Here is a 23975-nt window from a genome sequence, read left to right as displayed (position 1 = left end):
CTCAGAATAAGACCTACCTGGCTCTAGTAATACGGCACTGGGATATACCCGAACAAGGAGGGCAACGCTGAATAGACAGAGCTGTCACCATTTGCTACCTACCTCATCTAACCATGGGATATACCACAACCAACTGGTAGAGTCTGGTCTAGACACCACGTCTGTACAGTCTTCTCCTAACTCTAAGCTTAGCTTTAGACTAGAGCACCCACTTAACTAGTGAACTATTGATCCAGTAAACAACTAAGAAACTAGAACTTTTGCTTAACTAAGAAACTAGAACACAAGAGGAATCACGAACACTTACTTTGGTTGACAAGCATCCGTCGAGGTACAAGTAGGAGAAGAGTGCTGACAAACCTGGCACTTCCCCGACTTCCCCTCACTCTCTACCTATCTTCTAATACCGCCTAGGCAGCGCTACACCTCTAGAATGAGCCTAGAACTTATGTATGAACTTGAGAGAACAAGAGAGAGCAAATACATTGTGTGTCTTAATTCTACCCCTCCTCCCCTCATATTTATAGGTGTGTCCAAGGGTGCTACGGCTGGGGAAATAGCTGAGGCCTCCAATGAGGTGATGCCACATTGAAGATTTAAGTCGGTGGAGCTGTCCTTGGTTCGGCCGAACCATGTTGAGCTCCAACCGACCTCAATTTTGGGCAGGAGGCTGGTAGGTGGGCCCTCTGGTCCATGGCAGGTGAGTTGGTGCTGTCCTAAGTCAGTTTCCTGCTCTAGTGGGCCCTTGGATCCATGTGAAGCTAGATGGTGCGTTCTTATTAGTCGACGCCTTTGCACCTTGGATCTTGCTTGCTCTTTTCATTCATTTTTAGCTCAAATACACCTGCACACATATTTAGACCAGCAACTGTGGAATTCGCTAGATAAACACCCTATACTAGTGTTGGCCTTTATTATTATTCCATTTTTATGCAGGATTTGACGGTCAAAATTGAGCTAAAATGAGTGTCAACAAGATCCCCCATACTTAGTCCTTTGCTCGTCGTCGAGTGAAGGCATAGAACTAAGGCGAAGCGGCTATCTTGACAAGATTCCAGTGTAAATGTTATTCTACACCTTACCTTCACTTGTGAACTTTGAAGTGTCCACCATGATGTTGTAGGTTGTTGAAAGACGAAACGATATTGATCCAAGTGTCCTTCCTTGTCAGTTGCTGAGTTGGGATTTTCAGAAAGATTTTTGAAAAGAAGTTATTCCATGGTCTTATCCCTTTAGAATATCTCTCGATCGCTCATGTGTCTGTTCCTTGCCAAAGCTTTATCATTCTCTCCCTCTCTTATAAATGTTGCTGAAGTGTGGTTCGGTAAGGGGAAATGGACACGTGCTTGTTGTACATCTGTTGCAAGATCAAAGATTCGATCCATAGAGATAATGCATCATACCAGTTTGATCAAGAAGGTGCAAGTGTAATGAGTGGTGGACTTGGACTCCTTTTGCATGATCTATTTTCTTTCTCCCCATTTTTTTGGACATGGCTAACCTTTTTCTTCTCTCTCTTTTTTTCTCAGTCATGCTTCTTGGCATGCTTTTTGTATTTTCTTTGTATAGCCATGTCCTTCGATGATTCCTGGAGAGCAATCATGTGGCACATGGAGTATTTATTTGATGGAAGGTGGTAGCTAACTTCAAGTGTTGAAGTTGGCTTGTGTACGTGATCTTGATCAAACAGGTAATGAAGAATATCTCATTAGGGTCACAAAATTTGATGAAGCTCAAAATAACAGCAAGACGCATATGTATGTAATGTTAAATCGAAGTATGTTGACATATGGCTTTGGTCGGAAAGGCATGAGGGGTCGTAGACCACGGAGCATTTTTTTAAATAGAATTCACAAATCAAGCGAGACAAACAAGTATGGAAACTTGTATCAAACCGTATCACATTAATCAACAACTTGAGCATCATGGGTTCCCTAAAAATGTGGTTCACAAGATCTAGTTTGGTAAAGAATAAAATTTATGCATGAATCATCAAGTTAAACGCTTCAATCCTTTGATTTGAGCTTAACCATTTTATTTAAGCATTCGATTCATGTTTAAAACTCATAGGGTAGGGAGAAACAAAGTGAGAACATGCAAACCGAGGATCTAGAGTGAGATGAGGCCGAGTGGGCCCAGCCATGGGTCGACCGAACTGGGGGTTCGGCCGAACCAGGCTTGTGCCTACTCGGCTTGGCTTTGAGCGTACGAGTCTGTCCCGTGGTGCACATGTCAAATATGGATGATTTCAGTGTGTATCCATTGGAATGTCACGAGAGTCTCCCCCACACTTGTTTTCGATCTTGTTTATCCAATCAAAGCAAAACAAACAGGTAAACGCAATGGGGCGCCGGCATTAACATCGAGGAGCCAAAGTTTTATTCAACTAAATAAATGGGGGCGCTTACAATGATGGAAATAAAACTAATGAAAGTAAAGTGAGTGAATGGAAGTAAACCTAACTAGACGCCCAACTAAACTAAGTTAAGGAAGGCTCATGTGTATTGTGCGTAGTAGAGCTCTTCTAGACCTGTAGCCTTATACAAGCACTTCAGCTTAGCGCTGAGGCCACGGCGGAAGGAACGGAGGTCATCATGGAGCTCCTCTATCTCCAGCTTCCATCCTGCCAGCTGATCCCCTATCCGCCTATTTTCTAGACGTAGCTCTCTAACCATGGCGGTGAGATCAGCTAACAACGGCTCATCATCGCTACTCTCAGAGTGACCCCCAGGCCTTTTGATCGCAGGCTACGACCTATGATGCCTGATTTGCCCGGGGACGAGTTGAATGGATCCTCCTGCTCCTTCCCGTTTGCAGCGCAGGATGGAGTGAACACCGGGATTTGATCTTGAGGCAAAGGACTCTTCGGTTCACCACTTGGAGGCGCAGATGGCCCGGACGTGCCATCATCCTTAAACAGCTGCTGAACCACCAACTTTCGGGGCGCCGACATGCTCGTAGGTGGTCTCTAGTACGGGCTATGGGGCCAAACCTTCTGCTTCTGGATCTTGTGAGGTCACGACCCCGGGTCGGCTGAACTAGGGGTTCGGCCAAACCATGGTCATCCCCCTCGGCCCCCCGCTGCGCACAAATGCTGGCACGATGGCCAGGGGCACCAAGGCGAGTGTGCGGGCTTCTTCCACGATTTGCTCGGCAGGGATCAAAGCATTGGTCGGCTGCAGCACTCCATCAAAGTTGGAGGTGGGACCGGAGGTGGCGCGCTTAGGAGTACCATTGCCGGCCATGGTTTCTAGGGGTGCATGAAGGCTTTATGGTTTGGAGGTGCAGGAGTAGATGGAAAAGATGAGGAGGAAGAAGGGTGTTGATGCCGGATTTTGTCAGTAAATCCGATGTAATCTGAAGTATGGAGATCACCAGCTACTGGCGTGCATCGACAGGGATCACATGCGACGAGCAGGCTTGCACGCCGATAATTCACAAGTTTGACGAGCAAGGTGATTTGAAGGCAAGATTGAAGGAAAAGCCTCCATGTATAAACAAAGGTGATTAAGGCTCCGTTTGGTTCCGATTCCGGCAGCGGATTCGCTTCCAAAAACTCTGCTTCGCAACCAAAGGGCTTCCACGGCTGCAGCAATTTTCTAGAATCCACCGATTCCCGCAAGTGTGAGGACGCAGCGACCCGGAGGGCGGATTATACCGATTCGCGCCCACAAATTACCCGTGTTGCCACTGCCAAGTCGTAACGGTTCGATTCTTTTCTTTTCTTCCATCTCCCGTGCGCCTCCTCCCCTGCCCTCTCCCTCTGCCCCCCAACGCGCCCCCGCCGCCGCCCGCCCCCCCGGGCCGCCCCCCGACGCGGCCCCCGCCGCCGCCCGCCGCCCCCCAACGCGCCTCCCTGTCGCGGCGCCCGCAGCCGCGCCGGCCGCCGCGCCCCCCGACGCCGCCGAGCTCCCGCCAACGCCCCCACCCCCGACCTCGTGCCCACACCCCCCCCCCCCCCCCCCGTCCTCGTGCCGCGCCCGCCCCTCGCCAACTCCTCCGATCCGGATCTAGCGCAAGGTCGGGCTCGGCCTCGGCCCAGGCTCCCACCGCGGCGTCGCTCGGGTCCGAGGTGGCGGTGGGCGACGGGCTCTTCGCGGACTACAAGCCCACGACCGCTTTCATCTTCCCCGGCCAGGTACGTTGAGGCAGAGAGAACTGTTTTGGCATGTTTCAAAGAGCATACACTGGTTATTCCCAAAGAGCATGATAGCAGAAGTGCCGGAATGCAAGGTTGCTATCGATTCTCACCAATGCACTCCACGGTGAGGCCGCCGTCGCTCCTCCGGCTCCGGCCCGTGCGACGTCGGAGGAAGCCCATCCTCCCCGGCCTCCTCGCCGTCAGACGGCGGGCACGGCCGCCGCGCCGCGGAAGCCGAGCACGCGCGCGAGCGCGCGGGAGCCGCAGCTAGGCCCAGGCGCCGCGCTGCTGTTCCCAGGGACCTTGGAAGCATAGAACATGGTTCTGCTTTTCTGCCACTAACGTTCACGGTCCTCCTCGGCTCCTCGCCGGTCTTCATTGCCATCCCTGGTCCGTTCTCGCTGTCCTGCTCCGGACTCACAGGTCAGTCCACGCCGCTCTACTTCTGTACTTCCCCGCCTTCGAGTTCGTGGCAAGGTTGTCTTCATCTATTCTGTGCTTGATCTGCAGCCCTTGTTTTGCTCATCATAGAATCTCTGGTGATGGCGGGAGCTACACCCAAGACCTCATGGTTCTCACTGGACTGGCCAGTGTATGAGATTCGTGAGACGTTTTTCTCCTATCTCGGGGAAAATCAGTACGCCAAGTTGTCATCGACTCCGGTGATCCCCATCGATGATCCCAAGGTGCCCCTCATACATATATGCCTGAACCGGTTCAAGGGGGCCCTTAATGGCACAGGGAGTCATCGAGCCTGCTTTTCTTTGAGATGCATTGTTACCAGTTCTGGTGATGTGATTGAACAAACTTCAGAAGCGACGCAACTTACCATCGATTTACAGAAATCCTCGGGAGTTGGTCTTCTGGGGACTACTTCAAGGAGGAAGCCATTGGCTTGTTACACAGCCTTCTTAGCAAGGTACAGCTTCTGCTCCCCGTAGTTTCTGTGTAGTCTTGTTTTATGAGTTGTGTTAATAGTGAAAGGTCTGAGTATAGTTTCTGAAATAGGAATTGTGACTTAGTGTTAGTACCAGGGTCTACTTTTATATTTGATATCATGGAAGCATGCTTAAAAGATGACATTTACATCTGCAATTTGAGGGAGCGGTGTTAAGACATAGTGAAAGGTTTGGGTATAGTTTATGAAGTAGGAATTGTGACACATCTACAGGTCATTTCAAACTTAGTGTTAGTACCAGGCTCTACTTTTATTTGATATGATGGAAGCATGCTTAAAAGATGACATTTACATCATTGCAATTTGAGGGAGCAGTATTAAGACATGCTTAAAAGTTTCTTTGTGTGTGTGTACTTCTTTACTATGCAGAAATATGGACTACCAGAATCTAGAATACATGCCACATATTTCAGTGGTGATACATCTTCTGGTTTGAGTCCAGATAATGAATCAAAAACTGCATTGCAGAAATGCATTGGGGAAGAAAGAATCTTACCTTCTATGTCGAAGGTAATGTCTTATCAACTTCTTTTTGAATTTATACGAATATTTATGTACTGTGTTTGAATAATAGGAAGATTTTTGGATGAGCGGTGAAACTGGTCCCTGTGGGCCATCTGTTGGAATTTTCGTTGATGGTTCAAACAGCCAAGATGGTGTTAATGGCAAATTTATTGAGATATCCAGGACAGTATTTGTTGAGGTTGTTTTAAGGACTTTTGCATGCATAAATATATGAAGCTTCTTATATTTAATTATTTATGAACTTCTTCTTTTTTTCCTTCATTTCTTAGTTCAATAGGCAAGCAGATGGCGTATTGAGTCCTTTGCAAGCCAAACATATCATAACAGGGATTAATCTTCAATGTTTGGCTGCCATCCTTCAAAAGAAAGAAAGCCTCTATGAATTAGATGACTATGATAACATAATTGATTGCATCTCTTCTATAAGTTTTCATGTGCGCTTCAAGTTACCTTTTGTTGCAAATGATAACTGGCTGTGTAATATTATTGATTTCCATGGTCAATGACATGTAATGATGACTTATAAGCATTTATGCAGCGTGCTGGTGAAGAATTTGATAGCTATTCGGGTAAAGTTGGTGAAGCTGATACTGATGGAGTTGATACAGCTTACCGCCTCCTTGCAGATCATATGAGAATGATTTCTGTTACTAATGCTCCTAGTTCTCAGCTTGGTAAGTGTGTTATGTTTCGGTTGGTCACTAATGTTAATAATTACAACATCAGTGTATGGCTTGTATGCTAATTTGTCATGAACAAACGAATAATACAATTATTGATCATTTTGAAGGAATAATCATACGAACATGATTATGGATGACTTGTTACATCAATACTTTCTTTTTTTTTCTTGTCATTACATTGTTCCTATTGTGTTAAATTGGTACATGTCTTTATGAATACCAGGGCCTGGACATGAAGGTCGTGAGTATTTCCTTAAGTGTGCCGACAAACTGGCTGTGCAATACGGCCACAAAGTACTTGAGATACTTGAGCAAGATCGCTATGCTGTGTAAGAACAATCACTTTTATTGGAATCTGTGCTTTATTTTTCATGTATTTATACAAAAAAAGTTTCCTTGTTTACAAAAACTAGTATTTTGAACAATGTGTTCTTACACATTATAAACTTTTAATTTTTAATAAAAATATTTGTTATAATTCTATTAGAGCAACTCCAGCAGTAGCCCCCAAAACAGGGCCCCTACTTTTTATTTGGGTGCTCCCCCACTTTTGGGGGCCCTGTTTTCTGGGCTGAACTCTAGCAGGAGCCCACAAAACAAAGCCCCTATTCTTAATTCCTCTATTTCCTCACACATAGGCCCTGCTTCCTGGGCTGAAATCTGCAAGAAATTTCTTTACCAAGTTACAATCCATTTGTTCTCCTTTCTTCAGCTTCTCCTTTGCTTGCTTCCTACACATAGGCCTTTTACTGCTAGGCATGGAAGAGTCATGGGTTTGGCTCTTTCTACTCTCACCATCTTCTACATCAAACACAACCACTGTTGTTGCTGGTGAATTGCTTTCCCTTGGCCTTTTGTTGTTGAGAGGGGGCAAACTTCTCACTATGCCTAATCTTCAGACAACAATGAAGGAAAGGAAACCCCTTCTTTCCATCTGCATATGCATTTTGAGCTTCTAGCAACTGAAACCAAAGATGCAGCAGCTTAACAAAAATAATGATGCAGCAGCTTAATAGAATCAAAGACGCAGCAGCTTTTAGCAACATTTTTGAGCTTCTAGTAACTGAAATCAAAGATGCAGCACCTAATAATATCAGAGATGCAGCAGCTTGTAGCAACAATGGTGCAGCACCTAATAAAATTCTTACATGTTCCTGGTATGACACTCCACTAGGATGACGATGCTCAACCTCGTCATATAAGCCTTGAAACTTCTGACACTCTTTGTGAATTGTCGCCCCCCTATGCTCAAGAGAGCTTGGATTCCTGTCAGATGTAAATTTTCTGTTGGCATGGAAGTTCTCAGAATTCACTTCCAATAGGCCTTGTAGGTTGCTCATTTCAGGTGATAGGATCCAAACTTATGTTCTCCCATGGTTCACATAATTGGATGTCTTCATCCAGAGAGTAGTTGGTAGCACAGCTTGCCTTCCTCTTTGGTGCACTAGGTTGACTAGGTAAAATTCCATTGTCATGAATCTCAATTTCGTCGGACATCAACCGTGACCATGCACCTCCCTGTGTGCTCGAAACGACCAGGAAGCAGCGGCCTCAATGTTAGCTTCGAAGGGAGAGTTGCGCCTCACTGGGGATTCGCAGGGGTTGGTGGTCCAGACGAAACTGCCGTTTCGGGCCTGGCCAAGAGCCTACAGGAATGAGGACCGTGACCACACACCTCCCTGTCATCTCATAGCGCACATTTACCACTTCTACCTTTTGCTGTGCGCTTCTTTACTTCAAGTGAAAATAACATTGAAGATGAAACCTGTAAAATATTGATTCTGTGACTGGGTTTAGTCAAATGGGTATAAAATAGTGTACCGTAGATCTCTGGATGACAAGATATAGTCTTTTTTTACTTGACCCACCTGTTTCTGCTTCTGTTAACATTAATGGCAGTGTTTTTTATGTTCCATCTTCCTGTTCTTGTTAGTTCTTGCTAACCTGTCATGCAACTTTTGTTCTGAGTAGGTTAAATACTCACAGTGGGTATATAGAAAGAATACATGTTATCTATTATTGCTACCTGTGAGTTTGAACTCTAATGAATTTATTATCTTCCTTGAACAGTATTGTTTTTACAAGTCTCCTTGATTCTGATTTATGTCCCGAGCTCGAAGGGTACAGAAAAAAGGATCAAATAGAAGAAGATGAAGTGATGATTTACCTAAAAACTATAAGGGAGGTACTATTCTTTTCAAGTTGTGCCTCTTGGATACTGTGGATATTCATTGTTTCATTTGAATAATGTTTTTTGCCAACTCTGCACCCTCCCCAGTTGCAGGATCAGAATTTGCCATTTGATATGGTAAAGAAGAAAAGGAAGTTCTGTTGTGTGGTATGCAACAAGAATTATTGAATTTCTTGGTCGGCGCACACCTATTGTCCTCAAGAATAAGAATACACGCTGCTCTCTAGTAGCACTATGTAAGTCAATGTGGCTGAATTTTTTTAGTTTTTCTCTCTATATATCTACTTTAGTGGCTTGGCTGGTTACCCGGAATTCGTGCTGTTTACATACTTTTACCTCTCGGTGTACAATCCAACAAGTTTATAAATTAATTTGACATTAAATATCATTTGTAGTGTGTTTTCCCTCGTCACTGAACTTATTGGAAATGCAGGTAATGTTCTCCTTCTTGGAGAGAAGATAACTCTCAATTTAGATATCAAGAAGGTGTCTGAGGGCCACCTCATCTATCTTGTCCAGAGTTATCTGTTGTATGGGAATACACAAATGCAGGTATGCAACTGTATAGATGCAATTGTTTTGCAAGAATAATGTTCATTAACTCAAAGTTATGCTACTGTCCACTTATTATACTGCAGTTGGAACAAAACTTGGAACTATCAGAGTTCAATAAACAAGTTCTTCGTGTATTGCCGAAGCTCCCGAGCAGCTTGTACTTTGATGTGAAATTTGCTAGGTGACTCATACTGATTTAATTGAGTATTTGTGATTGTCCTTCTCAGAGTCTAATGCTTATGATGTCCTTTTTCAGCTCTTGTGGTTTTGAGCAGACCTTAGAAACTGCACTATTTGGTTGTCTCGGTGTCCCTCTACATCATGGTTGGATGGTTGATCGCCAGGTACCCATTGTACATGAGCTTTTTTAAATATTGGTTCCTTCAATCCATCAACATTTCTGTAAGATTTGAGATCTTTATTGGGGTAAAGGCTGATACTTCGATATTTCATTAGGATGTGGAGTTGGGCTCCTCCATACACAGAAGCTGCTACTTCAGACTTGCAGTAACTCTTGCTATGTATGAATCACTTCTACCCGAGCATCAAAAGTATGATGTTGGGTGTAAAGACGACATGTTCTATTCTGCGCTTGCATTCTCTTCAGCTGAACCAGAAGAGCTTACCGGTTGTAAATTTCTACAACATAAGTGTTCAATTTTTCTGGAGCAAAACAATATTTGCAAGTGATTATTCTGTTACATCTTTTCTTTGTTCCCTAATTTTAGGTGCAAGGATCTCGACTTTTTTGAGGGGCCCTCAGCTAACCCCTTATGGGTAAATGGAAGTTTATATATATGTTCAAGTGTTACTTTTTTTTGTTGCTTTTAAAACTCGATTTATTCATGTCTCTGAGTGCAGATTCTCTTCATTCAAAAATGACCTTGAAGAGAGACAGCCCTCTCTCCTACTTTGGAATGAAACATTACTTACAGTATCTAAGGTGAGTTGATTTGTTCAGAGATAGTGACCCTCCCCTCTTCTTAAAGTGAGCGAACTTTCCTCCTAAAATATATCCCTATTATTGTATAGGTTGAAGACCAAATTTATGTATTGCTGAATGATATTTCCTTGTTGAGTACTCATACCGATGCGGTGTGGGAAAGGTTAAGTGAGGTATGTCGATCTTTTTATGTTACATGTGATTATGATATGTTATGTTGAATAATTTGCTGCTGGTCTTGCATCTGCAACTGCCCAGTGTCAGTCAAGGCCGCAGCTTGATGACTGACTAAGTTTATAGGGTTGAACAGCAATCAAGCTAACTGTTTTTTTGCATGGTTAATTAGGGAAATGATGATGGATATTTTGTTGATCGTAACTTCATGCCTACAAATTCATTGATTCAATCAATACTGGTAAGTTCAGAATGTTGAAGTTCTTGCTCTATTTGATTTTTAGGCATGTTTTGCTAACTCAATGAAATCATGCATTTGATTTAGCCACTAACAAAAATGAAAGAAAGACGTGGAAGAAAAAAGCGGAGATGGGTCTGAAGGGGCGCTTACTACCCAAGGAGAAAGAGGAGGATAGGAACGATGACAAAAAGGAGGATAGGAACGAGGACAGAGACTATGAGAAGAATGAGGAGAAAGATGATGAGAAGAATGAGGAGAAAGACGATGAGAAGACTGAGGAGAAAGACGATGGGAAGACCGAGGAGAAAGGTGATGGGAAGGCTGAGGAGGAAGATGAGAATATACAGGAGAAAGCAATTATATCTGTAAGTGCAAAACTGCTGGAATGATATCATGTTTTCTTATAAAAAATGCTGCTCCTCAAATCTGTTTCTCGCAGGGCATGCATGGCAACTTGAATATGAGGCCTATTAATTTTTTCGGACAATCTACCCATATTATCCACCAGATAAATGATGGCCCATGCGCCCTAATTGCCGTCTGTAAGTGAAATTGGCTTTACTTTCATTTTTTGTATTATATTTCCTCATGATTTGGATTTATTCTGTTTTTTACCACAGGCAATATTCTACTGCTCAAGGGGGACATCTTTTTTGAACGAGATGAAACTGTGGTTTCAATGGATTATCTACTTAATCTTGTCTTCACTCTTATTAGAGAAAGTGCTAAAATGCAGGTCCTTTTAAATTTGAATTTTGAATTCGAATTTTTAGTTTCAAATCCCGGTCCTTTTTGCGTATGTATATATGTATGTATTTGTTAATAGGCCTATTCTCCTGAAATACGAAGACAGATATGGGATGTGGCACCAAAATTGGCCGAAGGGTTTGACATGAATGTTGTCTTCAACAGGTGATTTTAGTTCTAGCTTTCCATATTGGTTATCCTTTTGCTTTGTTTTTAGGCTGGCTGCTGGCGTTCTGATATTTGTATTTTTGACATTGCAGAACAGATGGGTTTACGGTGACACCAGAATGGTTGCTTCTGGATTGCTTGGATCTCAATATTCGGCATGGTTGGATTCCCAATGTGGTAAGCAAGTTTATCATGGGCATTGATTATGTTGTTAGTGCAAATTTTCGAATTCAGTGTGCAAGCATTGTATATGACGTGGCCAGCTAATATCATGATACTAATTATTAGGATTTGTTGCCCGGACCCGAAGTACCCGAAGTATCATATGAAAGACTTACTCCGAAATCTCTTGAACCTGATTGTCCAGATGGTTAGTTTTATTTTTCAGCTACACCTTGTTTGCACAACCTTTTTCATCGCTCTTATTGCTTTTGTTCAATGTTTTTAGCGGAGACGATCAAGAACTTTTTAAATGGACATCAACTTACTCTCATTGGGTAAAATATCTCTATTTTCCTTTTCCTATCTGCAGTATTTTTTTAGTTGGAAACTATTTGTTGTTTGCCACTTGTTAATATTTTAAATAACCATATGCCAATGCTACAGATTGGTTTCCCTACTGGAAGACCTTGGTGAGAAAATTCCATGCATTCTGTATTGCCACTATCATTACAGTACTATAGCTAAGGTGAAAACTCAATATTTGTTGTATTTTATTACTTTAGGAGCTATGTTTAGCTGCCTTCTATTTTACTTTTTTGACCCATTTTGATCTTATGCAGGTCAATGGAGTAATATATTCTTTAGTCACTAATATAAATTATTTGAGAACTCGGGCAGTTTGGCAGATGCTTCAGGTATGCTATTCTGTATTTTTCATAATTTCCTTGTGTGGTTGGGATGGACTTGTGACCATTCTTAGCTGTGGCTTGTTAGGTCAACGGTGGTGGAGTATATTTGGACAGCAAGTTTAGACCAATTTATATGTGGCTTATACAGCTCCTTCGGTATGGAAAAAAAATAAATCATTTACTATGTTTGCAAAATCAAATGTATCTGTGCCTGCTATGCTTTGTTGTCATCGTGTCATCTTTTCCTTTTTCATTTCTATTTCTATCTGTGATATATGTAGGCACATCCAAATGCAATTTACTCTCCCCATATGCATGAAATTTTATCTCCCTTGCAAGTCGTGTTGCTTTTGTTCTTGTTTCAAAATTCTTTTGCCGTGAAGAATATTAGCGTTACTACAATTGATAATAACAATAAACATTGCATTTTGTGTTGTTCATTATTAAATTGTGTGCACGCTCTCTTCAGGGTTCTTTCTCTGTTCCTGAAACAAGTACCTCCGAAGCATCTACCTCATTCATGAAGCCAGATTCAGAAGGGATTACATCACATGGTGACAGATTGGGTGTGGACAGCTTTACACAGTTGCATTCAGGACCCGATACAGCTCCTTTGGTATGTTTAACATCGACCATAAAATGAATCTTTCGATGCTTTGTTACAATTTTTTTTACTATGTTACCATCACATTTGATTTGTGATAGATCTTTCTTTTTCACCATTTCTATTTCTACCAGTGATATCTGTATGCTGTATAAATACTATCACCGTATACATGAAATCTTATCTTTCTTGCAAGTCATGTCGTGTTTATTGTTTGAAAGTGCATTTTACATTGAAAAAAAGTATTTTACGATAGGTTGTGTAAATAAGCAATGCATTTTGTCCTCAGGCTGATTTTCTTTTTCAGAGAGATAATCTTCATGGCTCTTGGTTTGTTCCTAAAATAAGGACTCGAAGATCATGTACTAATTCCATGAGACCATATACAGATAAGGATATGTCTAATGAAAAGTCCGTGCCTGGTCCCCAAATTGTTCCTGAAACTAGGGAACTATCACTGGAGGAGTTTGTTTTAATACCTTTTTGAGGACTAGAGAACTCATTACCAGGTATTAAAACAAACTCCTCCAGTGATAGTTCCCTAGTTCCAAGAATAATTTGGGGACCAGGCACGGACTTTTCATTAGATATATCCTTATCTGTATATGGTCTCATGGAATTAGTACATGATCTTCGAGTCCTTATTTTAGGAACAAACCAAGAGCCATGAAGATTATCTCTCTGAAAAAGAAAATCAGCCTGAGGACAAAATGCATTGCTTATTTACACAACCTATCGTAAAATACTTTTTTTCAATGTAAAATGCACTTTCAAACAACAAACACGACATGACTTGCAAGAAAGATAAGATTTCATATATACGGTGATAGTATTTATACAGCATACAGATATCACCGGTAGAAATAGAAATGGTGAAAAAGAAAAATCTATCACAAATCAAATGTGATGGTAACATAGTAAAAAAAATTGTAACAAAGCATCGAAAGATTCATTTTATGGTCGATGTTAAACATACCAAAGGAGCTGTATCGGGTCCTGAATGCAACTGTGTAAAGCTGTCCACACCCAATCTGTCACCATGTGATGTAATCCCTTCTGAATTTGGCTTCATAAATGAAGTAGATGGTTCGGAGGTAATTGTTTCAGGAACAGAGAAAGAACCCTAAAGAGAGCGCGCACATAATTTAATAATGAACAACACAAAATGCAATATTTATTGTTATTATCAATTGTAGTAACGCTAATATTCTTCACGGCAAAAGAATTTTGAAACAAGAACAAAAGCAACACGACTTGCAAGGGAGATAAAATTTCATGCATATGGGGAGAGTAAATTGCATTTGGATGTGCCTACATATATCACAGATAGAAATAGAAATGAAAAAGGAAAAGATGACACGATGACAACAAAGCATAGCAGGCACAGATACATTTGATTTTGCAAACATAGTAAATGATTTATTTTTTTTTCCATACCGAAGGAGCTGTATAAGCCACATATAAATTGGTCTAAACTTGCTGTCCAAATATACTCCACCACCGTTGACCTAACAAGCCACAGCTAAGAATGGTCACAAGTCCATCCCAACCACACAAGGAAATTATGAAAAATACAGAATAGCATACCTGAAGCATCTGCCAAACTGCCCGAGTTCTCAAATAATTTATATTAGTGACTAAAGAATATATTACTCCATTGACCTGCATAAGATCAAAATGGGTCAAAAAAGTAAAATAGAAGGCAGCTAAACATAGCTCCTAAAGTAATAAAATACAACAAATATTGAGTTTTCACCTTAGCTATAGTACTGTAATGATAGTGGCAATACAGAATGCATGGAATTTTCTCACCAAGGTCTTCCAGTAGGGAAACCAATCTGTAGCATTGGCATATGGTTATTTAAAATATTAACAAGTGGCAAACAACAAATAGTTTCCAACTAAAAAAATACTGCAGATAGGAAAAGGAAAATAGAGATATTTTACCCAATGAGAGTAAGTTGATGTCCATTTAAAAAGTTCTTGATCGTCTCCGCTAAAAACATTGAACAAAAGCAATAAGAGCGATGAAAAAGGTTGTGCAAACAAGGTGTAGCTGAAAAATAAAACTAACCATCTGGACAATCAGGTTCAAGAGATTTCAGAGTAAGTCTTTCATATGATACTTCGGGTACTTCGGGTCCGGGCAACAAATCCTAATAATTAGTATCATGATATTAGCTGGCCACGTCATATACAATGCTTGCACACTGAATTAGAAAATTTGCACTAACAACATAATCAATGCCCATGATAAACTTGCTTACCACATTGGGAATCCAACCATGCCGAATATTGAGATCCAAGCAATCCAGAAGCAACCATTCTGGTGTCACCGTAAACCCATCTGTTCTGCAATGTCAAAAATACAAATATCAGAACGCCAGCAGCCAGCCTAAAAACAAAGCAAATGGATAACCAATATGGAAAGCTAGAACTAAAATCACCTGTTGAAGACAACATTCATGTCAAACCCTTCGGCCAATTTTGGTGCCACATCCCATATCTGTCTTCGTATTTCAGGAGAATAGGCCTATTAACAAATACATACATATATACATACGCAAAAAGGACCGGGATTTGAACCTAAAAATTCGAATTCAAAATTCAAATTTAAAAGGACCTGCATTTTAGCACTTTCTCTAATAAGAGTGAAGACAAGATTAAGTAGATAATCCATTGAAACCACAGTTTCATCTCGTTCAAAAAAGATGTCCCCCTTAAGCAGTAGAATATTGCCTGTGGTAAAAAACAGAATAAATCCAAATCATGAGGAAATATGATACAAAAAACGAAAGTAAAGCCAATTTCACTTACAGACGGCAATTAGGGCACATGGGCCATCATTTATCTGGTGGATAATATGGGTAGATCGTTCGAAAAAATCAATAGGCCTCATATTCAAGTTGCCACGCATGCCCTGCGAGAAACAGATTTGAGGAGCAGCATTTTTTATAAGAAAACATGATATCATTCCAGCAGTTTTGCACTTACAGATATAATTGCTTTCTCCTGTATATTCTCATCTTCCTCCTCAGCCTTCCCATCACCTTTCTCCTCGGTCTTCCCATCGTCTTTCTCCTCAATCTTCTCATCGTCTTTCTCCTCGTTCTTCTCATCATCTTTCTCCTCATTCTTCTCATAGTCTCTGTCCTCGTTCCTATCCTCCTTTTTGTCATCGTTCCTATCCTCCTCTTTCTCCTTGGGTAGTAAGCGCCCCTTCAGACCCATCTCCGCTTTTTTCTTCCACGTCTTTCTTTCATTTTTGTTAGTGGCTAAATCAAATGCATGATTTCATTGAGTTAGCAAAACATGCCTAAAAATCAAATAGAGCAAGAACTTCAACATTCTGAACTTACCAGTATTGATTGAATCAATTAATTTGTAGGCATGAAGTTACGATCAACAAAATATCCATCATCATTTCCCTAATTAACCATGCAAAAAAACAGTTAGCTTGATTGCTGTTCAACCCTATAGTCTTAGTCAGTCATCAAGCTGCGGCCTTGACTGACACTCGGCAGTTGCAGATGCAAGACCAGCAGCAAATTATTCAACATAACTTATCATAATCACATGTAACATAAAAAGATCAACATACCTCTCTTAACCTTTCCCACACCGCATCGGTATGAGTACTCAACAAGGAAATATCATTCAGCAATACATAAATTTGGTCTTCAACCTATACAATAATAGGGATATATTTTAGGAGGAAAGTTCGCTCACTTTAAGAAGAGGGGAGGGTCACTATCTCTGAACAAATCAACTCACCTTAGATACTGTAAGTAATGTTTCATTCCAAAGTAGGAGAGAGGGCTGTCTCTCTTCAAGGTCATTTTTTAATGAAGAGAATCTGCACTCAGAGACATGAATAAATCGAGTTTTAAAAGCAACAAAAAAAAAGTAACACTTGAACATATATATAAACTTCCATTTACCCATAAGGGGTTAGCTGAGGGCCCCTCAAAAAAGTCGAGATCCTTGCACCTAAAATTAGGGAACAAAGAAAAGATGTAACAGAATAATCACTTGCAAATATTGTTTTGCTCCAGAAAAATTGAACACTTATGTTGTAGAAATTTACAACCGGTAAGCTCTTCTGGTTCAGCTGAAGAGAATGCAAGCGCAGAATAGAACATGTCGTCTTTACACCCAACATCATACTTTTGATGCTCGGGTAGAAGTGATTCATACATAGCAAGAGTTACTGCAAGTCTGAAGTAGCAGCTTCTGTGTATGGAGGAGCCCAACTCCACATCCTAATGAAATATCGAAGTATCAGCCTTTACCCCAATAAAGATCTCAAATCTTACAGAAATGTTGATGGATTGAAGGAACCAATATTTAAAAAAGCTCATGTACAATGGGTACCTGGCGATCAACCATCCAACCATGATGTAGAGGGACACCGAGACAACCAAATAGTGCAGTTTCTAAGGTCTGCTCAAAACCACAAGAGCTGAAAAAGGACATCATAAGCATTAGACTCTGAGAAGGACAATCACAAATACTCAATTAAATCAGTATGAGTCACCTAGCAAATTTCACATCAAAGTACAAGCTGCCCGGGAGCTTCGGCAATACACCAAGAACTTGTTTATTGAACTCTGATAGTTCCAAGTTTTGTTCCAACTGCAGTATAATAAGTGGACAGTAGCATAACTTTGAGTTAATGAACATTATTCTTGCAAAACAATTGCATCTATACAGTTGCATACCTGCATTTGTGTATTCCCATACAACAGATAACTCTGGACAAGATAGATGAGGTGGCCCTCAGACACCTTCTTGATATCTAAATTGAGAGTTATCTTCTCTCCAAGAAGGAGAATATTACCTGCATTTCCAATAAGTTCAGTGACGAGGGAAAACACACTACAAATGATATTTAATGTCAAATTAATTTATAAACTTGTTGGATTGTACACCGAAAGGTAAAAGTATGTAAACAGCACGAATTCCGGGTAACCAGCCAAGCCACTAAAGTAGATATACAGAGAGAAAAACTAAAAATTCAGCCACATTGACTTACATAGTGCTACTAGAGAGCAGCGTGTATTCTTATTCTTGAGGACAATAGGTGTGCGCCGACCAAGAAATTCAATAATTCTTGTTGCATACCACACAACAGAACTTCCTTTTCTTCTTTACCATATCAAATGGCAAATTCTGATCCTGCAACTGGGGAGGGTGCAGAGTTGGCAAAAAACATTATTCAAATGAAACAATGAATATCCACAGTATCCAAGAGGCACAACTTGAAAAGAATAGTACCTTCCTTATAGTTTTTTGGTAAATCATCACTTCATCTTCTTCTATTTGATCCTTTTTTCTGTACCCTTCAAGCTCGGGACATAAATCAGAATCAAGGAGACTTGTAAAAACAATACTGTTCAAGGAAGATAATAAATTCATTAGAGTTCAAACTCACAGGTAGCAATAATAGATGACATGTATTCTTTCTATATACCCACTGTGAGTATTTAACCTACTCAGAACAAAAGTTGCATGACAGGTTAGCAAGAACTAACAAGAACAGGAAGATGGAACATAAAAAACACTGCCATTAATGTTAACAGAAGCAAAAACAGGTGGGTCAAGTAAAAAAAGACTATATCTTGTCATCCAGAGATCTACGGTACACTATTTTATACCCATTTGACTAAACCCAGTCACAGAATCAATATTTTACAGGTTTCATCTTCAATGTTATTTTCACTTGAAGTAAAGAAGCGCACAGCAAAAGGTAGAAGTGGTAAATGTGCGCTATGAGATGACAGGGAGGTGTGTGGTCACGGTCCTCATTCCTGTAGGCTCTTGGCCAGGCCCGAAACGGCAGTTTCGTCTGGACCACCAACCCCTGCGAATCCCCAGCGAGGCGCAACTCTCCCTTCGAAGCTAACATTGAGGCCGCTGCTTCCTGATCATTTCGAGCACACAGGGAGGTGCATGGTCAAGGTTGATGTCCGACGAAATTGAGATTCATGACAATGGAATTTTACCTAGTCAACCTAGTGCACCAAAGAGGAAGGCAATCTGTGCTGCCAACTACTCTCTGGATGAAGACATCCAATTATGTGAACCATGGGAGAACATAAGTTTGGATCCTATCACCTGAAATGAGCAACCTGCAAGGCCTATTGGAAGTGAATTCTGAGAACTTCCATGCCAACAGAAAATTTACATCTGACAGGAATCCAAGCTCTCTTGAGCATAGGGGGGCGACAATTCACAAAGAGTGTCAGAAGTTTCAAGGCTTATATGACGAGGTTGAGCATCGTCATCCTAGTGGAGTGTCATACCAGGAACATGTAAGAATTTTATTAGGTGCTGCACCATTGTTGCTACAAGCTGCTGCATCTCTGATATTATTAGGTGCTGCATCTTTGATTTCAGTTACTAGAAGCTCAAAAATGTTGCTAAAAGCTGCTGCGTCTTTGATTCTATTAAGCTGCTGCATCATTATTTTTGTTAAGCTGCTGCATCTTTGGTTTCAGTTGCTAGAAGCTCAAAATGCATATGCAGATGGAAAGAAGGGGTTTCCTTTCCTTCATTGTTGTCTGAAGATTAGGCATAGCGAGAAGTTTGCCCCCTCTCAACAACAAAAGGCCAAGGGAAAGCAATTCACTAGCAGCAACAGTGGTTGTGTTTGATGTAGAAGATGGTGAGAGTAGAAAGAGCCAAACCCATGACTCTTCCATGCCTAGCAGTAAAAGGCCTATGTGTAGGAAGCAAGCAAAGGAGAAGCTGAAGAAAGGAGAACAAATGGATTGTAACTTGGTAAAGAAATTTCTTGCAGATTTCAGCCCAGGAAGCAGGGCCTATGTGTGAGGAAATAGAGGAATTAAGAATAGGGGCTTTGTTTTGAGGGCTCCTGCTAGAGTTCAGCCCAGAAAACAGGGCCCCCAAAAGTGGGGGAGCACCCAAATAAAAAGTAGGGACCCTGTTTTGGGGGCTACTGCTGGAGTTGCTCTAATAGAATTATAACAAACATTTTTATTAAAAATTAAAAGTTTATAATGTGTAAGAACACATTGTTCAAAATACTAGTTTTTGTAAACAAGGAAACTTTTTTTGTATAAATACATGAAAAATAAAGCACAGATTCCAATAAAAGTGATTGTTCTTACACAGCATAGCGATCTTGCTCAAGTATCTCAAGTACTTTGTGGCCGTATTGCACAGCCAGTTTGTCGGCACACTTAAGGAAATACTCAAGACCTTTATGTCCAGGCCCTAGTATTCATAAAGACATGTACCAATTTAACACAATAGGAACAATGTAATGACAAGAAAAAAAAAGAAAGTATTGATGTAACAAGTCATCCATAATCATGTTCGTATGATTATTCCTTCAAAATGATCAATAATTGTATTATTCGTTTGTTCATGACAAATTAGCATACAAGCCATACACTGATGTTGTAATTATTAACATTAGTGACCAACCGAAACATAACACACTTACCAAGCTGAGAACCAGAAGCATTAGTAACAGAAATCATTCTCATATGATCTGCAAGGAGGCGGTAAGCTCTATCAACTCCATCAGTATCAGCTTCACCAACTTTACCCGAATAGCTATCAAATTCTTCACCAGCACGCTGCATAAATGCTTATAAGTCATCATTACATGTCATTGACCATGGAAATCAATAATATTACACAGCCAGTTATCATTTGCAACAAAAGGTAACTTGAAGCGCACATGAAAACTTACACAAGAGATGCAATCAATTATGTTATCATAGTCATCTAATTCATAGAGGCTTTCTTTCTTTTGAAGGATGGCAGCCAAACATTGAAGATTAATCCCTGTTATGATATGTTTGGCTTGCAAAGGACTCAATACGCCATCTGCTTGCCTATTGAACTAAGAAATGAAGGAAAAAAGAAGTTCATAAATAATTAAATATAAGAAGCTTCATATATTTATGCATGCAAAAGTCCTTAAAACAACCTCAACAAATACTGTCCTGGATATCTCAATAAATTTGCCATTAACACCATCTTGGCTGTTTGAACCATCAACGAAAATTCCAACAGATGGCCCACAGGGACCAGTTTCACCGCTCATCCAAAAATCTTCCTATTATTCAAACATAGTCCATAAATATTCGTATAAATTCAAAAAGAAGTTGATAAGACATTACCTTCGACATAGAAGGTAAGATTCTTTCTTCCCCAATGCATTTCTGCAATGCAGTTTTTGATTCATTGTCTGGACTCAAACCAGAAGATGTATCACCACTGAAATATGTGGCATGTATTCTAGATTCTGGTAATCCATATTTCTGCATAGTAAAGAAGTACACACACACAAAGAAACTTTTAAGCATGTCTTAATACTGCTCCCTCAAATTGCAATGATGTAAATGTCATCTTTTAAGCATGCTTCCATCATATCAAATAAAAGTAGAGCCTGGTACTAACACTAAGTTTGAAATGACCTGTAGATGTGTCACAATTCCTACTTCATAAACTATACCCAAACCTTTCACTATGTCTTAACACCGCTCCCTCAAATTGCAGATGTAAATGTCATCTTTTAAGCATGCTTCCATGATATCAAATATAAAAGTAGACCCTGGTACTAACACTAAGTCACAATTCCTATTTCAGAAACTATACTCAGACCTTTCACTATTAACACAACTCATAAAACAAGACTACACAGAAACTACGGGGAGCAGAAGCTGTACCTTGCTAAGAAGACTGTGTAACAAGCCAATGGCTTCCTCCTTGAAGTAGTCCCCAGAAGACCAACTCCCGAGGATTTCTGTAAATCGATGGTAAGTTGCGTCGCTTCTGAAGTGTTCAATCACATCATCAGAACTGGTAACAATGCATCTCAAAGAAAAGCAGGTTCGATGACTCCCTGTGCCATTAAGGGCCCCCTTGAACCGGTTCAGGCATGTACGTATGAGGGGCACCTTGGGATCATCGATGGGTATCACCGGAGTCGATGACAACTTGGCGTACTGATTTTCCCCGAGATAGGAGAAAAACGTCTCACGAATCTCATACACTGGCCAGTCCAGTGAGAACCATGAGGTCTTGGGCGTAGCTCCCGCCATCACCAGAGATTCTACGACGAGCAAAACAAGGGCTGCAGATCAAGCACAGAATAGATGAAGACAACCTTGCCACGAAGGCGGGGAAGTACAGAAGTAGAGCGGCGTGGACTGACCTGTGAGTCCGGAGCAGGACAGCGAGAACGGATCAGGGACGGCAACGAAGACCGGCGAGGAGCCGAGGAGGACCGCGAACATTAGTGGCAGAAAAGCAGAACCATGTTCTATGCTTCCAAGGTCCCTGGGAACAGCGGCGCGGCGCCTGGGCCTAGCTGCGGCTCCCGCGCGCTCGCGCGCGTGCTCAGCTTCCGCGGCGCGGCAGCCGTGCCCGCCGTTCGACGGCGAGGAGGCCGGGGAGGATGGGCTTCCTCCGACGTCGCACGGGCCGGAGCTGGAGGAGCGACGGCGGCCTCACCGCGGAGAGCATCGGTGAGAATCGATAGCAACCTTGCATTCCGGCACTTCTGCTATCATGCTCTTTGGGAATAACCAGTGTATGCTCTTTGAAACATGCCAAAACAGCTCTCTCTGCCTCAACGTACCTGGCCGGGGAAGATGAAAGCGGTCGTGGGCTTGTAGTCCGCGAAGAGCCCGTCGCCCACCGCCACCTCCGACCCGAGCGACGCCGCGGCGGGAGCCTGGGCCGAGGCCGAGCCCGACCTTGCGCTAGATCCGGATCGGAGGAGTGGGCGAGGGGCGGGCGCGGCACGAGGACGGGGGGGGTGTGGGCACGAGGACGGGGGGGGTGTGGGCACGAGGTCGGGAGCTCGGCGGCGTCGGGGGGCGCGGCGGCCGGCGCGGCTGCGGGCGCCGCGGCAGGGAGGCGCGTCGGGGCGCGGCAGGGAGGCGCGTCGGGGGGCGGCGGGCGGCGGCGGGGGCGCGTCGGGGGGCGCGGCGGGGCCGGCCCCGGGGGCGGCGGGCGGCGGCAGGGGCCGCGTCGGGGGGCGGCCCGGGGGGGCGGGCGGCGGCGGGGGCGCGTCGGGGGGTAGAGGGAGAGGGCAGGGGAGGAGGCGCACGGGAGATGGAAGAAAAGAAAAGAACCGGACCGTTACGACTTGGCAGTGGCAACGCAGGTAATTGGTGGGCGCGAATCGGTAGAATCCGCCTTGCGGGTCGCTGCATCCTCGCACTTGCGGGAATCGGTGGATTCCAGAAAATGGCTGCAGCCGTGGAAGCCCTTTGATTGCGAAGCGGATTTTTTGGAAGCGAATCCGCTGCCGGAACCGGAACCAAACGGAGCTTGAGTGGTGGATGGATTAGCGACCTAGGGTTTGGAATGGAATCTCGCCGGCAGCATGTACAGTTTTGCGGAAATGGGTTATTCTATCTTGCGGGGTGGGTTCACAGGGAAAGTTGGGTTGGGGGCCCATCTCCCGTGCTCCGCCAACCGGTGTGGTTCGCCCACGCGCCGGTGTAGATATTTTTTTTATTTTTAACTTTTTTTAAAGTATTTCCAAAAATAACCGCGAAAATTTTTATTTTTTAAAACTAACCAACCGTTTTGGTGGCGCCACCGTCCGTGGTGCCGCATTTCCACACTACGGCGCCATGCATGGTGGCGCCACAGTAGGTTGACGTGGCGGCCTGCAGCCGCGCCCTGGCCCACCCTGTAGCGCCACCTTGCATGACGCTACAGTGTGGTGCCACAGATCATGGCGCCACAGGGTGGCAACCTGAGGATTTTTTTAAATTTAATCATTTTTTTAATAAAAAACCAAAAAAATCTGTTTCATAATTTTACTATGGTTTGGACAACAAAAATTATTTTAGCATGAATTAGTAGTATCACAATAGTGCTAACTTCGCATCTTTACCATGCCTAGGCTATAGCCATCTTAACCATGCCTTGGACAAACTGAAATATGGTTAGTCCTAAACTTTACTATGATTTAGGGTATTAGTGTTTAGGGAAATTTTACTATGATTTAGCCACTTGGATTTTGACTATGATTTAGGCAATTAGATTTTATATGATTTAGTCAATTAGATTTTGACTTAAATTATAGGTACCCAAACCATAGTAAAATTATAAGTACCCTAAAACCCAGACCATAGAAAAAAATTTTCTAAGTGGCTAAACCATAGTAATTTTTTGCCACTGCGACACCATGCATCGT

At 42.3% G+C, this 23975-nt stretch overlaps 3 protein-coding genes across 17 annotated transcripts; 1 reads left to right on the top strand and 2 right to left on the bottom strand.

Annotated features, from left to right (window-relative positions):
- Positions 1–6798: 6798 nt before the first annotated feature.
- On the bottom strand, positions 6799–17552 carry LOC112896632 (ubiquitin carboxyl-terminal hydrolase MINDY-1-like). Of its 4 annotated transcripts, XM_025964673.1 has the most exons (18): positions 17503–17552; positions 17319–17416; positions 17156–17243; positions 16723–17043; positions 16556–16637; positions 16383–16466; positions 16141–16209; positions 15776–16056; positions 15599–15701; positions 15405–15520; positions 15229–15314; positions 15049–15133; positions 14856–14937; positions 14729–14777; positions 14538–14619; positions 14369–14443; positions 14219–14289; positions 13575–13904 (listed from the first exon to the last, which is right to left on the bottom strand). In XM_025964673.1, exons 8-18 carry the CDS (start codon positions 16010–16012, stop codon positions 13850–13852), a joined length of 1041 nt encoding a protein of 346 aa, XP_025820458.1. In that variant the 5' UTR covers positions 16013–16056; positions 16141–16209; positions 16383–16466; positions 16556–16637; positions 16723–17043; positions 17156–17243; positions 17319–17416; positions 17503–17552; the 3' UTR covers positions 13575–13849. The 4 variants fall into 4 exon arrangements, with proteins under 4 accessions (XP_025820459.1, XP_025820458.1, XP_025820456.1 ...); XM_025964674.1 differs by lacking the exons at positions 13575–13904; positions 14219–14289 and adding an exon at positions 6799–8072; XM_025964671.1 differs by having other exon boundaries at positions 13575–14289.
- Positions 9379–18493, top strand: LOC112896634. Of its 7 annotated transcripts, none has more exons than XR_003229522.1 (8): positions 10557–10953; positions 11032–11147; positions 11265–11323; positions 11424–11503; positions 11615–11823; positions 11933–12014; positions 12109–12183; positions 12263–12552. XR_003229522.1 is itself a non-coding variant. In XM_025964675.1 (7 exons), exons 2-6 carry the CDS (start codon positions 9577–9579, stop codon positions 10547–10549), a joined length of 543 nt encoding a protein of 180 aa, XP_025820460.1. In that variant the 5' UTR covers positions 9379–9397; positions 9510–9576; the 3' UTR covers positions 10550–10953; positions 11032–11211. The 7 variants fall into 7 exon arrangements, 1 of the variants encoding a protein (XP_025820460.1); XR_003229520.1 differs by having other exon boundaries at positions 11419–11503; XR_003229521.1 differs by having other exon boundaries at positions 11238–11323.
- Positions 17817–22732, bottom strand: LOC112896631 (alanine--tRNA ligase-like). Of its 6 annotated transcripts, none has more exons than XM_025964666.1 (11): positions 22401–22731; positions 21975–22305; positions 21487–21893; positions 20938–21078; positions 20745–20873; positions 20505–20657; positions 20253–20388; positions 19915–20020; positions 18216–18272; positions 18059–18123; positions 17817–17965 (listed from the first exon to the last, which is right to left on the bottom strand). In XM_025964666.1, the coding sequence occupies exons 2-10, from the start codon at positions 22054–22056 to the stop codon at positions 18090–18092; spliced, it is 1245 nt and encodes a 414-aa protein (XP_025820451.1). In that variant the 5' UTR covers positions 22057–22305; positions 22401–22731; the 3' UTR covers positions 17817–17965; positions 18059–18089. The 6 variants fall into 6 exon arrangements, 5 of the variants coding, with proteins under 5 accessions (XP_025820451.1, XP_025820453.1, XP_025820452.1 ...); XM_025964667.1 differs by having other exon boundaries at positions 17819–17959; positions 22401–22732; XM_025964668.1 differs by lacking the exon at positions 18216–18272 and having other exon boundaries at positions 17818–17965; positions 22401–22730.
- Positions 22733–23975: the final 1243 nt, after the last annotated feature.

Source organism: Panicum hallii, chromosome 6 (genome assembly GCF_002211085.1).
Source record: "Panicum hallii strain FIL2 chromosome 6, PHallii_v3.1, whole genome shotgun sequence".
Taxonomy (NCBI): Eukaryota; Viridiplantae; Streptophyta; class Magnoliopsida; order Poales; family Poaceae; genus Panicum; species Panicum hallii.
Note: the sequence above shows the minus strand (reverse complement) of the source record. Positions and strands in the feature narration are given on the sequence as shown.

Excerpts from the sequence above, each read along its gene's own strand:
- LOC112896631 (XM_025964667.1), bottom strand. The coding sequence starts at position 22,056 with ATGTTCGCGGTCCTCCTCGGCTCCTCGCCGGTCTTCGTTGCCGTCCCT. Across the intron at positions 20,021-20,252 it reads TGCTTCTGGTTCTCAGCTTG|GGCCTGGACATAAAGGTCTT; the intron begins GTAAGTGTGTTA and ends TATGAATACTAG. Across the intron at positions 18,124-18,215 it reads GTCATCTATTATTGCTACCT|GGTACAGAAAAAAGGATCAA; the intron begins GTGAGTTTGAAC and ends CCGAGCTTGAAG.
- LOC112896634 (XM_025964675.1), top strand. The coding sequence starts at position 9,577 with ATGAATCACTTCTACCCGAGCATCAAAAGTATGATGTTGGGTGTAAAG. Across the intron at positions 9,831-9,914 it reads CCTCAGCTAACCCCTTATGG|ATTCTCTTCATTCAAAAATG; the intron begins GTAAATGGAAGT and ends CTCTGAGTGCAG. Across the intron at positions 10,170-10,342 it reads TGTGGGAAAGGTTAAGTGAG|GGAAATGATGATGGATATTT; the intron begins GTATGTCGATCT and ends ATGGTTAATTAG.
- LOC112896632 (XM_025964671.1), bottom strand. The coding sequence starts at position 16,012 with ATGGGTCTGAAGGGGCGCTTACTACCCAAGGAGAAAGAGGAGGATAGG. Across the intron at positions 15,315-15,404 it reads GAGAAAGTGCTAAAATGCAG|GCCTATTCTCCTGAAATACG; the intron begins GTCCTTTTAAAT and ends ATTTGTTAATAG. Across the intron at positions 14,290-14,368 it reads CAGTTTGGCAGATGCTTCAG|GTCAACGGTGGTGGAGTATA; the intron begins GTATGCTATTCT and ends GTGGCTTGTTAG.